This window comes from Delphinus delphis, chromosome 8 (assembly GCF_949987515.2).
Source record: "Delphinus delphis chromosome 8, mDelDel1.2, whole genome shotgun sequence".
Taxonomy (NCBI): Eukaryota; Metazoa; Chordata; class Mammalia; order Artiodactyla; family Delphinidae; genus Delphinus; species Delphinus delphis.
In genome coordinates, this window is record NC_082690.1 from 84,021,015 (window position 1) to 84,037,521 (window position 16,507).

At 36.8% G+C, this 16,507-nt stretch overlaps 1 protein-coding gene across 1 annotated transcript in view; it reads left to right on the forward strand.

The window, feature by feature from the left end:
• The window catches only part of ELP4 (elongator acetyltransferase complex subunit 4), a 252,163-nt gene that overhangs the window by 23,361 nt on the left and 212,295 nt on the right, over nucleotides 1–16,507 (forward strand). Inside the window, exon 3 of the mRNA XM_060018644.1 lies at nucleotides 14,608–14,729. Coding sequence (XP_059874627.1) covers nucleotides 14,608–14,729 — 122 coding nt within the window. The remainder of the gene's footprint in view (nucleotides 1–14,607; nucleotides 14,730–16,507) is intronic.

Here is a 16,507-nt window from a genome sequence, read left to right on the forward strand (position 1 = left end):
GCTCGTTTGGACTTTGATATTAAAGAAAAATTGATGTTCCTGTTGTTTCTATCCATTAGGCTTCATTCTACCCCTTGGGGGCATTAATGAACAAGTGTAATTCCATTTCCATATGACAGCCCATCAAATATTTGAAGCCAGCTATCTTGCATCCCTTGGGTCTCTTTTTCTTCAAGGAAAATATTCATTTCTCATGCTTTCAAGTCCCTTCACCATCCTGGTCACTCCATTCAGAAGACGCTTTAGTTTGTGTAAATCCCCAAATGAAATATATTGTTGTCAGTCTGGTCGAGTACCATAGAATAGAATAGGACAATCATCTCTCTCAACCTAGGAATTAGACTATTAATTCAGGCCAAAACTACATTTGCTTTTTGGCAGTTCTGTCACATGATTATCATTTTTGCATGCCCAGTGTTATGAGGATTCATTAAATAGATTAATTAAATGCTTATTGTACAACTCAAAATTTTTTCACAGAATTGGTGATTTTCAGCTTGAAGAGCTGAATTATTTTTTACTTTTTTTGCTAATCCCTCAATAGGTGATCTTCTTCCCATGAGTTTTTGCTGCCCCATAGGAATCTTTGAAAAAGTAGGGTTGATAAGTATTATAGCGTGTGCATGTGTGTGTGTGTGTGTGTGTCTATGATGGGACGTGTTTTCAGGCAAACTACAGTAGATCTGACTGATTTACAAGACAAGATAGATTTTTGTTTGTTGTTTCTCCCTTAATTTATTCTACAAATATTTACTGTGTACTGTGTGCCCAGTACTAGCGATATAACAGTAAGATGCGTTCTCTGCCATGAGGAAATTTTTGTTTAGTGGGGAAATTTTGATAATGTGTATGAAATGCTAGTATAGGAGTTAACAGGATGCTCCAGGGCACTCTGATCATCTCACCCAGGCTTGAGGAAAGCTTCTCCGAAGATGGGGTTACCTAATCTGGGTCTGGGAGGATTTGAGGGAATTAGCTAGCCAAAGAGGTGAAGTAATCTATGCAAAGGTCCTGAGTTAAGATGCAGTATGGCTACTAGAGATAGTAATTTAAGATATGAGTGTAGATAAGATCAGTAGGGATTGTGACCTACTAGAGAATGGACTTGAGGATATGGGGAGGGGGAAGGGTAAGCTGTGACAAAGCGAGAGAGTTGCATGGATATATATACACTACCAAACGTAAAATAGATAGCTAGTGGGAAGCAGCAGCATAGCACAGGGAGATCAGCTGGGTGCTTTGTGACCACCTAGAGGGGTGGGATAGGGAGGGTGGGAAGGAGGGAGACGCAAGAGGGAGGAGATATGGGAACATATGTATATGTATAACTGATTTACTTTGTTATAAAGCAGAAACTAATAGACCATTGTAAAGCAATTATACTCCAATAAAGATGTAAAAAAAAAAAAAAGTCAAAACCCTTACTCATTTAAGAAGCTCCTGTGCAGCAACGAAGACCCAACACAGCCAAAATAATAAATAAATAAATTTATTTAAAAAAGAAGTAGGTAAGAAAAGGGGAACTTTGCCATTTAGTTTAGTTGTTTTACCTCTTCATTAATGAGAAATCACTCAATATTTTTTGTTATCTGCAAGTGAATATCCATAGTTTATGCAGTACTTATCTGTATATTTTATTCCCTACTGAGTATTATAATACGTGTCCTCAATTTTACAAATAATTATTTTTATTTTTCTAGTTAAATAGTTTAGGTTTACTTTTTTCTTTACTGAAAAGTTGTTAAATGACAATCATGTACATTTTAAAGGGAAAACAATAATCATGTACATTATTACAACAAGTATTTTTATTTTTGCACATTAAACCCTCCTCTTTGGCCACAACCATGCAGAGCCTGTAGACCATGCTAAAGGATTTAGTTCTTTCTGCAAGGAGCAATGAGAAAACACTGAAAGGTTTTAAGTAGGGAAGTGACATGATCAGGTTTGTATTTTGAAAAGCTCACTGCTAAATTGAAGGAGGATTTGAGTGGATGCAAAGAAGTAAGAGGAAATTGCAATCATCTAGGAAAGAGTTGTTGGTAGCAAAGCTAGGGGAGAGACGTTGTCGTGGAGCGAAGTGAACAATTCCAAAAATACTTTGAAAATAAATTTAACAGGATTTTAGGCATGGGGAGAAGGGTGTATCGGTGAGAGAGAGAGAGAGAGAGAGAGAGAGAGAGAGAGAGAAGAGGTATTAAGAATAAGTCCTAATTTTCTAAAAACAGAAGGAGGACCACATTTGATGGAAAAAAATAATGAGTTTCTGAGTTCAGCCTTGGACACGTGGGAGTTGAGGCACTTTCGTGCTTCTGTATTTAATAGTAACAAAAGTCTGAAAGTGGCATGAAAAGTCCATAGTGGGGGAATGACTAAGTATTGTAAATTATGGTACACAAATTTACTGGAGTATTATGCACTCTTAAACATCATAGTTACAAGACTGTGACTCATGAGATCAAGAGAAAAAAGTTGGATACAAAATTCAGTAATAATTGTAACCATCCTACTGTATAGCACAGGGAACTATATTCAATATCCTGTGATAAACCATAATGGAAAAGAATTTTAAAAAGAATGTATATATGTATAACTGAATCACTTTGCTGTACAGCAGAAATTAATACAACATTGTAAATCAGCTATACTTCAATAAAATACTAAATTGGAAGGAAATCCAAAATAGAGGGGATATATGTATAGCTGATTCACTTTGCTGTACAGTAGAAACTAACACAACATTGTAAAGCAACTATACTCCAATAAAATTAATTGAAAAATATATATATATATAAAAACAGAAAAAAATGGATGAGGTACTCACATGGAAAATAATAATAATAATTATAACCATAAGAGAAAATATCTACAGAAAAAGTGCTAAAAGGAAATACAACAAATTTTAGCAATAATTCTATGAGCGTAATGGATGGCGGGTGAATTTCTAAAAATTAAAATTTTCCATGTTGTAAAAATATCAACCTCAGAAGTTAAAATTTTTACTATCAGATTTGTTTCTTACATCGTTGATTTATAATGACCTTGGTTTATGTGGTTGCTTTTGTAAACTGATCTAATAGTAATTATTTAAGATAAAATCAATTCTTTTTTTTTTTTTTTTTTTTTTTGCGGTACACGGGCCTCTCACTTGTTGTGGCCTCTCCCGTTGCGGAGCACGGGCTCCGGACGCGCAGGCTCAGCGGCCATGGCTCACGGGCCCAGCCGCTCCGCAGCGTGTGGGATCTTCCCGGACCGGGACAGTGTCCCCTGCATCGGCAGGGGGACTCTCAACCACTGCGCCACCAGGGAAGCCCCAATTCTTTTTTTAAACATGACTTTCTAAAGTTTAACAGAGACAAATTCTTATTTATATAAAATGAGTATTTTTTCCATTGTCATAGCTGTAATGATCCGTAGGCAGTGCTGGTCATCTCATCCACTTGTCTCTGCTGGCTTTTCCACCTGTTGACTGTAAACCATGCAGAGGTGTTGAAAGCATTTTTCTTTTCCTTTGTGCACAAAAACTTTAATAAAATGCTCGTAAATCCTAATCAAGCCCATTTTGTGTCTTTTAGACTTACAGATTTTAACTTTGTGGTAGGTAGTATTAAAGAACTGGCTATGTTCTTTAATATATAAAATTAATCTTCATGTAAATCTACTATACTTTTGATCATGGATTTGCTCTAATATTCTGTGCTGAAAAGGTTTACATACAAGCTACCACATGGTATTTTAGTTACGCCATAGGAAATTGTTTTCATAAACCACCTTTACTGAATTATAATTTACATACAATAAAATAGACCCATTTTAAGTATATATTTTAGTGAGTTTTTACAAATGTATATACTCATGTAATCACCACAACAATCAAGATATAAAACATTTCCATCATCCCCCCCAAACATCCTCATGCCCAAAATGTTTCCTGGCCCCCAAGCACCTAACATCTTTCTATCACTAGAGTTTAGTTCTGCTTTCTTTAGAATACCACGTGAAGGCAATCTTACCATACACACTTTTTGTGTCTGACTTTTTTCACTTAGCTTAGTGATTTTGAGATTCATCTATGTTGTTGCCTATATATCAGTAGTCCGGTTATTTTGTTATTGAGTATTATTTCATTTGTGAATGTACCATTTGTTTTTCCATTCACTGGTTGATGGACATTTAAGTTACTTCCAGGTTTTTGTCTGTTACAAAAAAAACTGTCCAAGATATGTGTATTGCAAGTATTTTCTCTCTGTAGCTTGCCTTTTCATCTTCTTATTGGTGTCTTTTCAAAAGAAAATACTTAAAATATTTATGCACTTCAAGTTATCCATTATTTTCTATTGTGGCACATGCTTTCCTGTCTTATTTAAGAAATATTTGTCTACTCCAAGGTTGCAAAAATTTTCCCTGTTTTTTCCTAGTAGTTTTATTGTTTTACCTTCTATTTTTAGTTTTGTGATTCATTTCAGCATAGTATTTGAGTAGTAGTATGAGATAAGATTGAAATTTTCTTGTTTGCTTGTTTCTTTTTGCTTTTTTTTTCCCAATTGAAGTATAGCTGATTTTCAATGTCGTGTTAGTTTCAGTTGTACAGCAAAGTGATCCAGATATATATATATATGTATACATACTTTTTTAGATTCTTTTCCATTATAGGTTATTACAAGCTATTGAATATAGTTTCCTGTGCTATACAGTAGGTCCTTGTTGTGTATCTATTTTATATATAGTAGTATGTATCTGTTAATCCCAAACTCCTAATTTATCCCTCTTCCCCCCACCTGCAAATTTTTTTTCTTTTTTGATTGAGTGTAGTATGAGGTAAGATTGAGGTTTTTGTTGGGTTTTGCATATGAGTATCCAGTTATTCCAAGACCATTTGTTGAAAAAGAATTATTTCTCACCTTTGTCAAGAATCAGTTATGTGGGTTTATTTCTGGTCTCTTTATTCTTTTACATTCATTTATATTTATAGCCTTTGGTCAAATCTATATTGCATGGATTGTTACAGCTTTATAATAAGTCTTAAAATCAGATGGTATGTCTTCCAACTGTGATCTTTTTCAAATTCATTTGGTTACCTAGGACCTTTGAATTTCTATGTAAATTTAGAATTAGCTTGTCAGTTTCTCCAAAAAGCTTACTGGGGCTTACATTGACATTACATTAAATGTATAGATTAATTTGGAAAGATTTGAGTCTTCCATCCCATGACCATGATATATCACTCCATTTATTTAGGTTTTTTTATACTTACTCTCAGAATGTTTTATACTTTTCAATTCGGAGCTAGTTCATGCACATATTTTGTTAAATTTATTCAAAATATTTCATGGTTTTGGAATCAATTAAAATGGAATTTATAAAATTTTAGTTTCTAATGTTTGTTACTAGTTTGTAGAGGAACAGTGATTTTTATGTATTGACTTTACATGCTACAACCCTGATAGACTTGGCTTGTTAGTCCTACTAGCTTTTTGGTAGATTGCTTAAGATTTCCTACATATGTGACAATGTTTGCAAATAAAGACTGTTTTACGTTATCTTTTCCAATCTGTATGCCTTTCATTTCTTTTTCATGGTTTATCATATGCTTCAGACCTGAGCAATATTGATTACAAGTGGTGAGAGTGGATACACTTTCTTTGTTCCTAATATCAGGAAGAAAGCATTCCATCTTACCATTCTGTTACCTGTAAGTTTATTATAGATACCATTTATCAGGTTGCAGAGGTTTCATTTTATTCCTAATTTGCCAGGAGTTTGTATTATGAATTATTGTTGAATTTTGTCAAATTTTTTTTGTGTCTATTGAAATGATCATATGATTTTACTTTTTTAATATGTCATTATGGTACAGTGATTTTTATTTATTTATTTATTTTTTATTTTGGTGGTTTTTTTTTTTTACATCTTTATTAGAATCTAATTGCTTTACAATGGTGTGTTAGTTTCTGCTTTATAACAAAGTGAATCAGTTATACATATACATATGCTCCCGTATCTCTTCCCTCTTGCGTCTCCCTCCCTCCCAACCTCCCTATCCCACCCCTCCAGGCGGTCACAAAGCACCGAGCTGATCTCCCTGTGCTATGCGGCTGCTTCCCGCTAGCTATCTACCTTACGTTTGGTAGTGTATATATGTCCATGCCTCTCTCTCGCTTTGTCGCAGCTTACCCTTCCCCCTCCCCATATCCTCAGGTTCATTCTCCAGTAGGTCTGTGTCTTTATTCCTATCTTGCCCCTAGGTTCTTCATGACATTTTTTTTTCTTAAATTCCATATATATGTGTTAGCATACGGTATTTGTCTTTCTCTTTCTGACTTACTTCACTCTGTATGACAGACTCTAGGTCTATCCACCTCATTACAAATAGCTCAATTTCGTTTCTTTTTATGGCTGAGTAATATTCCATTGTATATATGTGCCACATCTTCTTTATCCATTCATCCGATGATGGACACTTAGGTCGCTTCCGTCTCCTGGCTATTGTAAATAATGCTGCAATGAACGTTTTCGTACATGACTCTTTTTGAATTATGGTTTTCTCGGGGTATATGCGCAGTAGTGGGATTGCTGGGTCATATGGTAGTTCTATTTTTAGTTTTTTAAGGAACCTCCATACTGTGCTCCATAGTGGCTGTACCAAATCACATTCCCATCAGCAGTGCAAGAGTGTTCCCTTTTCTACACACCCTCTCCAGCATTTATTGTTTGTAGATTTTTTGATGATGGCCATTCTGACTGGTGTGAGATGATATCTCATTGTAGTTTTGATTTGCATTTCTCTAATGATTAATGATGTTGAGCATTCTTTCATGTGTTTGTTGGCAGTCTGTATATCTTCTTTGGAGAAATGTCTGTTTAGGTCTTCTGCCCATTTTTGGATTGCGTTGTTTGTTTTTTTGTTATTCAGCTGCATGAGCTGCTTATAAATTTTGGAGATTAATCCTTTGTCAGTTGCTTCATTTGCAAATATTTTCTCCCATTCTGAGGGTTGTCTTTTGGTCTTGTTTATGGTTTCCTTTGCAGTGCAAAAGCTTTTAAGTTGCATTAGGTCCCATTTGTTTATTTTTGTTTTTATTTCCATTTCTCTAGGAGGTGGGTCAAAAAGGATCTTGCTGTGATTTATGTCATAGAGTGTCTGCCTATGTTTTCCTCTAAGAGTTTGATAGTTTCTGGCCTTACATTTAGGTCTTTAATCCACCTTGAGCTTATTTTTGTGTATGGTGTCAGGGAGTGATCTAATCTCATACTTTTACATGTACCTGTCCAGTTTTCCCAGCAGCACTTATTAAAGAGGCTGTCCTTTCCCCACTGTACATTCCTGCCTCCTTTATCAACGATAACGTGACTGTATATGTGTGGGTTTATCTCTGGGCTTTCTGTAGTGTTCCATTGATCTATATTTCTGTTTTTGTGCCAGTACCATACTGTCTTGATTACTGTAGCTTTGTAGTATAGTCTGAAGTCAGGGAGCCTGATTCCTCCAGCTCCGTTTTTCATTCTCAAGATTGTTTTGGTTATTTGGGGTCTTTTGTGTTTCCATACAAATTGTGAATTTTTTTGTTCTAGTTCTGTGAAAAATGCCAGTGGTAGTTTGATAGGGATTGCATTGAATCTGTAGATTGCTTTGGGTAGTAGAATCATTTTCACAATGTTGATTCTTCCAATCCAAGAACATGGTATATCTCTCCATCTATTTGTATCATCCTTAATTTCTTTCATCAGTGTCTTATAATTTTCTGCATACTGGTCTTTTGTCTCCTTGGGTAGGTTTATTCCTAGATATTTTATTCTTTTTGTTGGAATGGTAAATGGGAGTGTTTTCTTGATTTCACTTTCATATTTTTCATCATTAGTGTATAGGAATGCCAGAGATTTCTGTGCATTAATTTTGTATCCTGCTACTTTCCCAAATTCATTGATTAGCTCTAGTAGTTTTCTGGTAGCATCTTTAGGATTCTCTATGTATAGTATCATGTCATCTGCAAACGGTGACTGTTTTACTTCTTCTTTTCCGATTTGGATTCCTTTTATTTCCTTTTCTTCTCTGATTGCTGTGGCTAAAACTTCCAAAACTGTGTTGAATAAGAGTGGTGAGAGTGGGCAACCTTGTCTTGTTCCTGATCTTAGTGGAAATGCTTTCAGTTTTTCACCATTGAGAATGATGTTGGCTGTGGGTTTGTCATATATGGCCTTTATTATGTTGAGGAAACTTCCCTCTGTGCCTACTTTCTGCAGGGTTTTTATCATAAATGGGTGTTGAATTTTGTTGAAAGCTTTCTCTGCATCTATTGAGATGACCATATGGTTTTTCCCCTTCAATCTGTTAATATGGTGTATCACATTGATTGATTTGCATATATTGAAGAATCCTTGGATTCCTGGAATAAACCCCACTTGATCATGGTGTATGATCCTTTTAATGTGCTGTTGGATTCTGTTTGCTTGTAGTTTGTTGAGGATTTTTGCATCTATGTTCATCAGTGATATTGGCCTGTAGTTTTCTTTGTGACATCCTTGCCTGGTTTTGGTATCAAGGTGATGGTGGCCTCGTAGAATGAGTTTGGGAGTGTTCCTCCCTCTGCTATATATTGGAAGAGTTTGAGAAGCATAAGTGTTAACTCTTCTCTAAATGTTTGATCGAATTCGCCTGTGAAGCAGTCTGGTCCTGGGCTTCTGTTTGTTGGAAGATTTTTAATCACAGTTTCAATTTCATTACTTGTGATTTTGTCTGTTCATATTTTCTATTTCTTCCTGATTCAGTCTTGCCAGGTTGTGCATTTCTAAGAATTTGTCCGTTTCTTCCAGGTTGTCCAGGTTATTGCCATATAGTTGCTTGCAGTAACCTCTCATGATCCTTTGTATTTCTGCAGTGTCAGTTGTTACTTCTCCTTTTTCATTTCTAATTCTGTTGATTTCAGTCTTCTCCCTTTTTTTCTTGATGAGTCTCGCTAATGGTTTATCAATTTTCTTTATCTTCTCAAAGAACCAGCTTGTAGTTTTATTGATCTTTGCTATCGTTTCCTTCATTTCCTTTTCATTTATTTCTGCTCTGATCTTTATGATTTCTTTCCTTCTGCTAACTTTGGGGTTTTTTTGTTCTTCTTTCTCTAATTGCTTTAGGTGCAAGGTTAGTTTGTTTATTCGAGACGTTTCCTGTTTCTTAAGGTAGGATTGTATTGCTATAAACTTCCCTCTTAGAGCTGCTTTTGTTGCATCCCATAGGTTTTGGGTCCTCGTGTCTCCATTGTCATTTGTTTCTAGGTATTTTTTGATTTCCTCTTTGATCTCTTCAGTGATCACCTCGTTATTAAGCAGTGTATTATTTAGGCTCCATGTGTTTGTATTTTTTACAGATCTTTTCCTGTAATTGATATCTAGTCTCATACCGTTATGGTCGGAAAAGATACTTCATACAATTTCAGTTTTCTTAAATTTACCAAGGCTTGATTTGTGACCCAAGATATGATCTATTCTGGAGAATGTTTCATGAGCACTTGAGAAAAATGTGTATTCTGTTGTCTTTGGATGGAATGTCCTATAAATATCAATTAAGTCCATCTTCTTTAATGTATCATTTAAAGCTTGTGTTTCCTTATTTATTTTCATTTTGTATGATATGTCCATTGGTGAAAGTGGGGTGTTAAAGTCCCCTACTATGAATGTGTTACTGTCGATTTCCCCTTTTATGGCTGTTAGCATTTGCCTTATGTATTGAGGTGCTCCTATGTTGGGTGCATAAATATTTAAAATTTTTATATCTTCTTCTTGGATCGATCCCTTGATCATTATGTAGTGTCCTTCTTTGTCTCTTCTTATAGTCTGTATTTTAAAGTCTATTTTGTCTGATATGAGAATTGCTACTCCAGCTTTCTTTTGGTTTCCATTTGCATGGAATGTCTTTTTCCATCCCCTTACTTTCAGTCTGTATGTGTCTCTAGATCTGAAGTGGGTCTCTTGTACACAGCATATATATGGGTCTTGTTTTTGTATCCATTCAGCCAATCTGTGTCTTTTGGTGGGAGCATTTAGTCCGTTTACATTTAAGGTAATTATCGATATGTATGTTCCTATTCCCATTTTCTTAATTGTTTTGGGTTTGTTATTGTAGGTCTTTTCCTTCTCCTGTGTTTCTTGCCTAGATAAGTTCCTTTAGCATTTGTCGTAAAGCTGGTTTGGTGGTACTGAACTCTCTCAGCTTCTGCTTGTCTGTAAAGGTTTTAATTTCGCCATCAAATCTGAATGAGATCCTTGCTGGGTAGAGTAATCTTGGTTGCAGGTTCTTCTACTTCATCACTTTAAATATGTCCTGCCAGTCCCTTCTGGCTTGCAGAGTTTCTGCTGAAAGATCAGCTGTTAACCTTATGGGGATTCCCTTGTGTGTTATTTGTTGTTTTCCCTTGCTGCTTTTAATATGTTTTCTTTGTATTTAATTTTTGACAGTTTGATTAATATATGTCTTGGCGTGTTTCTCCTTGAATTTATCCTGTGTGGGACTCTCTGTGCTTCCTGGACTTGATTAACTATTTCCTTTCCCATATTAGGGAAATTTTCAACTATAATCTCTTCAAATATTTTCTCAGTCCCTTCTTTTTCTCTTCTTCTTCTGAAACCCCTATAATTCAAATGTTGGTGCGTTTAATATTGTCCCAGAGGTCTCTGAGACTGTCCTCAGTTCTTTTCATTCTTTTTTCTTTATTCTGCTCTGCAGTAGTTATTTCCACTATTTTATCTTCCAGGTCACTTATCCGTTCTTCTGCCTCAGTTATTCTGCTATTGATCCCATCTAGAGTATTTTTAATTTCATTTATTGTGTTGTTCATCGTTGCTTGTTTCATCTTTAGTTTTTCTAGGTCCTTGTTAAATGTTTCTTGCATTTTGTCTATTCTATTTGCAAGATTTTGGATCATCTTTACTATCATTATTCTGAATTCTTTTTCAGGTAGACTGCCTATTTCCGCTTCATTTGTTAGGTCTGTCTTGCTCCTTCATCTGCTCTGTTTTTCTGTCTTCTCATTTTGCTTATCTTACTGTGTTTGGGGTCTCCTTTTTGCAGGCCGCAGGTTCGTAGTTCCCGTTGTTTTTTTTTTTTTTTTTTTTTTTTTTTTTGCGGTACACGGGCCTCTCACTGTTGTGGCCTCTCCCGTTGCGGAGCACAGGCTCCGGACGCACAGGCTCCTTGGCCATGGCTCATGTGCCCAGCCGCTCCGCGGCATGTGGGATCTTCCTGGACCGGGGCACAAACCTGTGTCCCCTGCATCGGCAGGCAGACTCTCAACCACTGCGCCACCAGGGAAGCCCGTTCCCGTTGTTTTTGTTGTCTGTCCCCAGTGGCTAAAGTTGGTTCAGTGGGTTGTGTAGGCTTCCTGGTGGAGGGGACTAGTGCCTGTGTTCTGGTGGATGAGGCTGGATCTTGTCTTTCTGGTGGGCAGGTCCACGTCTCGTGGTGTGTTTTGGGGTGTCTGTGGACTTATTATGATTTTAGGCAGCCTCTCTGCTAATGGGTGGGGTTGTGTTTCTGTCTTGCTTGTTGTTTGGCATAGGGTGTTGAGCACTGTAGCTTGCTGGTCGTTGAGTGAAGCTGGGTGCTGGTGTTGAGATGGAGATCTCTGGGAGTTTTTTGCCGTTTGATATTATGTGGATCTGGGAGGTTTCTTGTGGACCAGTGTCCTGAAGTTGGTCTCCCACCTCAGAGGCACAGGACTGACTCCTCTGGCTGCAGCACCAAGAGCCTTTCATCCACACGGCTCAGAATAAAAGGGAGAAAAAGTAGAAAGAAAGAATTAGTAGAAGTAGGAAGGAAGAAAGAAAAAGAAAGAAAGGGAGGGAGGGAGGAAGGAAGGAGGGAAGGAAGGAAAAAAAGAATGAAAGAAGATAAAGTTAAATAAAATAAAGTAAGATAAAATATAATAAAGTTATTAAAATAAAAAATAATTATTAAGAAAAAAAATTAAAAACACAAAATGCATGGATAGAACCCTAGGACAAATGGTGGAAGCAAAGCTACACAGACTAAATCACACACAGAAGCATACACACTCACAAAAATAGGAAAAGGGGAAAAAATCATAAATCTTGCTCTCAAAGTCCACCTCCTCAATTTAGGGTGATTCATTGTCTAAAGGAGGGAAGGAAGGAAGGAAAGAAAGAATGAAAGAAAGAAGATAAAGTAAAATAAAATAAAGTTATTAAAATATTAAGAAAAAAATTAAAAAGAAAACAACGGACAGGTAGAACCCTAGGACAAATGGTGGAAGCAAAGCTATACAGACAAAATCTCACACAAAAGCATACACATACACACTCACAAAAAGAGGAGGAGGGGGAAAAAATCATAAATCTTGCTCTCAGAGTCCACCTCCTCAATTTGGGATAATTCGTTTTTTATTCATGTATTCCACAGATGCAGGATACATCAAGTTGATTGTGGATCTTTAATCTGCTGCTTCTGAGGCTGCTGGGAGAGATTTCCCTTTCTCTTCTTCGTTCTCACAGCTCCCAGGGGCTCAGATATGGATTTGGCCCCACCTCTGCGTGTAGGTCGACGAAGGGCGTCTGTTCTTCGCTCTGACAGGATGGGGTTAAAGGAGCAGCTGCTTCGGGGACTCTGGCTCACTCAGGCCAGTGGTGGGGGGAGAGAGGGGCACGGAGTGTGGGGCGAGCATGTGCTTTTTCCCGGGGAAGTTGTCCCTGGATCCCGGGACCCTGGCAGTGGCGGGCTGCACAGGCTCCCCGGAAGGGAGGTGTGGATAGTGACCTGTGCTCGCACACAGGCTTCTTGGTGGCGGCAGCAGCAGCCTTAGCGTCTCATGCCCATCTCTGTGGTCCGCGCTTTTAGCCGTGGCTCGCACCCGTCTCTGGAGCTCCTTTAAGCAGCGCTCTTAATCCCCTCTCCGCGCGCACCAGGAAACAAAGAGGGAAGAAAAAGTCTCCTGGCTCTTCGGCAGGTCCAGACTTTTTGCAGGACTCCCTCCTGGCTAGCCATGGTGCACTAACCCCCTAAAGGCTGTGTTCACGCCGCCAAGCCCAGTCCTCTCCCTGCGCTGTGACAGAAGCCCAAGCCTCAGCTCGCAGCCCCACCCGCCCTGGCGTGTGAGCAGACAAGCCTCTCGGGCTGGTGAGTGCGGGTTGCACTGATCCTCTGTGTGGGAATCTCTCCGCTTTGCCCTCCGCACTCCTGTTGCTGAGCTCTCCTCCGAGACTTCGAAGCTTTCCCCCTCCATCAGCCGCAGTCTCCGTCCGCGAAGGGACTCCTAGTGTGTGGAAACCTTTCCTCCTTCACAGCTCCCTCCCACTGGTGCAGGTCTCATCTCTATCCTTTTGTATCTGTTTATTCTTTTTTCTTTTGCCCTACCCAGGTACGTGGGGGAGTTTCTTGCCTTTTTGGAGGTCTGAGGTCTTCTGCCAGCATTCAGTAGGTGTTCTGTAGGAGTTGTTCCACGTGTAGATGTATTTCTGGTGTATCTGTGGGGAGGAAGGTGATCTCCGCGTCTTACTCTTCCACCATCTTCCCTTCGTCCTCCGGTACAGTGATTTTTAAAATAAAAAACCAACTTGGCATATCTGTGATAAACCCCACTTAATCATAGTATATCATATTATTCTTTCTTATATACTAATGAATTTTGGTTGGATATTTTAGAAATTATTTTCATACATGTTCATGAGGCATATTAGTTTGTAGCTTTCTTTTCCTGTGATGTCTTGGCCTAGTTTTGGTATCAAAGTAATTATGGCATTATAAAATGAGTTCTGAAGTATTTCTTTCCAGTTTTTCCTTTTTTCTGAAAGATTACTTGTAAGATTGGTATAATTTCATCCTTAAATGGGCTAGTTTTTCTTTCAGTTTTATTGAGATATAATTGACATACAGCACTGTGTACAGCACAATCATTAGACTTAATACGTCATGAAAAGATTAGCACAATAAGTTTAGTGGACATTCATGATCTCATGTAGATACAAAATTAAAGTCATAGAAAAAAATTTTTTTCCTTGTGATGAGAACTCATAGGATTTATGCTCTTAGCAATTTTCATATATAACATACAGCAGTGTTGATTTTATTTATCATGTTGTAAATTACATCCCCAGTACTTATTTATCTTATAAGTAGATGTTTGAAACTTTTGACTGCCTTCATCCAATTCCCCCTACCCCTACTCTCCACCTCTGTTAACCACAAATCTAACACTAAGTGTTTAATTCTTGTGACATGAAAGTAATGAGGTGTGCGTTTACAACTGGTTGGTAGGGAATATAGCCATTTTAGAGGTGCAGTACCTGAGAAAATCTTAGTAAAGAAAAAACCAAATCTCTCATTTTTTAATATAATCATACATAACCTTCTAAATTTTATGGATATCAGAGGTGGTGTAGTAGATGGTGAATGATTTTGGAATCAGAAAGACTCTATTAAAAGTACCTACTTCCCATTGACTATCTAGATAAGTATTTTAGCCTATCTAACTGTACCTTAGGAAGACATAGTTATTGCCCCACCTCATAGACTTGTTTTAAGGAGAAAAGAATATAAAAATATCCTACCATAAATATCCTAGTATATGGTAGGATTCTGACTATAATTTTTTTTCTTTCTTACAGAAGAGGATAAATATAATATTTATTCTCCTTTGCTCTTCAAGTATTTCCTGGCAGAAGGAATTGTCACTGGACATACTTTGTTAGTTGCATCTGCAAAAGAAGACCCTGCTGACATTTTACAGGTATAGAGTATACTAATTCAATATTGCATTTTGAATATTTCATAAAAAATATTGTTTATATATATGTAAATAAGATTTGTATATGTACAAACTATATTTAAATACATTAATGGGACCACACACATATTTTTTTCTCTTAAAGAGAAGTATCAAATTTATTTGAATATATAATCGCATTTTAAAATTAGTTCTTGGACAGTTTTTTAAACTAAAATTTATGTCACAGTGAGGAAATATTAATAAGCTATTTAAAACTGACAATAAACAAAATTACTATTAAGTAATGATATGAGCACTTTATAAGCTATTAAAAAATCTAGGTAAAGAAAAACAACTGCAGAATATTGTCAGATATTGTATTACCAGTATTCCAAAGGTGTAAGTCAGAAGAAAGAGAAATTAGAAGTACTCATTTATTAAAGTTATTTTGTTTTGAGAATTCCAGAAAGTATCCCCTTCCAAGAAATAAGCAATAATACTAAAATATGTGCTTGAAATAGTATATCTTTTTTATGCCAAAGCATATTTTTCAGAGAAGAAAATTCTGACTTTTAGAATTCTTAATTTCTTTGTACAGAACAGGAACTCACTTTTTTTTTTTTTTTTTTAGGAACTCACTTTTAAGCCATTATTTGATTAGAATTCATAATCTAAAATCATTTTCTCTCAGAGGGTGTTTTCATTTCACTGTGTAGTTTGCAAAATGACAAATGACTAAGTCATTTATAAAAAATTTGTAGAATAATAAATACTAATTTACAATAACTATCAACAGACACCAACAAATTTCTACACCCACACATAAAAATTACTGTAATACTGAGGTCAAAACTAACATGATTCTTTCATATGGGTCAGACTTTGTTTATTAAATTTTAAAAAGTTCAAAAAGAAAACCTTTGTATAATTTTCCAAATGATTTCCTTCTGGTTGAAGAGCCTGTTTTCCTTTATTCTTATTTCTGCTATTAATCTTTTGTAATATTTTCTTGATGTTTTTGTTTTTTCTTTTGTTCCTTTTCCCTGGCTTTAATCATTTTGGACAGTTTCTGAACAGTACTGTACTTGCTAGAAGCAGTGGAGTAAAGGCCAAAATCATTGTTGTAAAGAAGCTATATAGGTTCTTCACAGCCCATTCCACAACATACCGAGCCTAAGATTTTTTATCAGACATCTTTATAGCCATATAGGAAATGTTCGCCAAGCCATAGGCAGGAAGACCTATATATGCTTTTTTTTTTTTTGCGGTACGCGGGCCTCACTATTGTGGCCTCTTCCGTTGCGGAGCACAGGCTCCAGACGCGCAGGCTCAGTGGCCATGGCTCACGGGCCTAGCCGCTCTGCGGCATGTGGGATCTTCCCGGACCGGGGCACGAACCCGTGTCCCCTGCATCGGCAGGTGGACTCTCAACCACTGCGCCACCAGGGAAGCCCTATATATGCTTTTTTAAATAAAGTGTTTTATTTTTCCTTCTTCCCTCCTCCAACCTAGGTAACTGATGTTAAAGCCTATAGTATACTTCCACATTTTGCCTTAGAGTACTACATTTTTTTATTTGAAAACTAATCCCTGATGCCTTTCTTAGGTACCTTGATCTGTACAAGTTAGTACTAAAAAAATTTCAGTGTACTTTACATGTCCTTCTTTGGATTATGTGAAGGATTTTAAAATTATAAAAGAAATATTATCTTTTCATCAGGGTTTCTTAAAATAGCTAGTCATATATGCAAGTAATTAGATTCTGCAAACCTTTATTCATAGAGCAGTTTTATAATGTA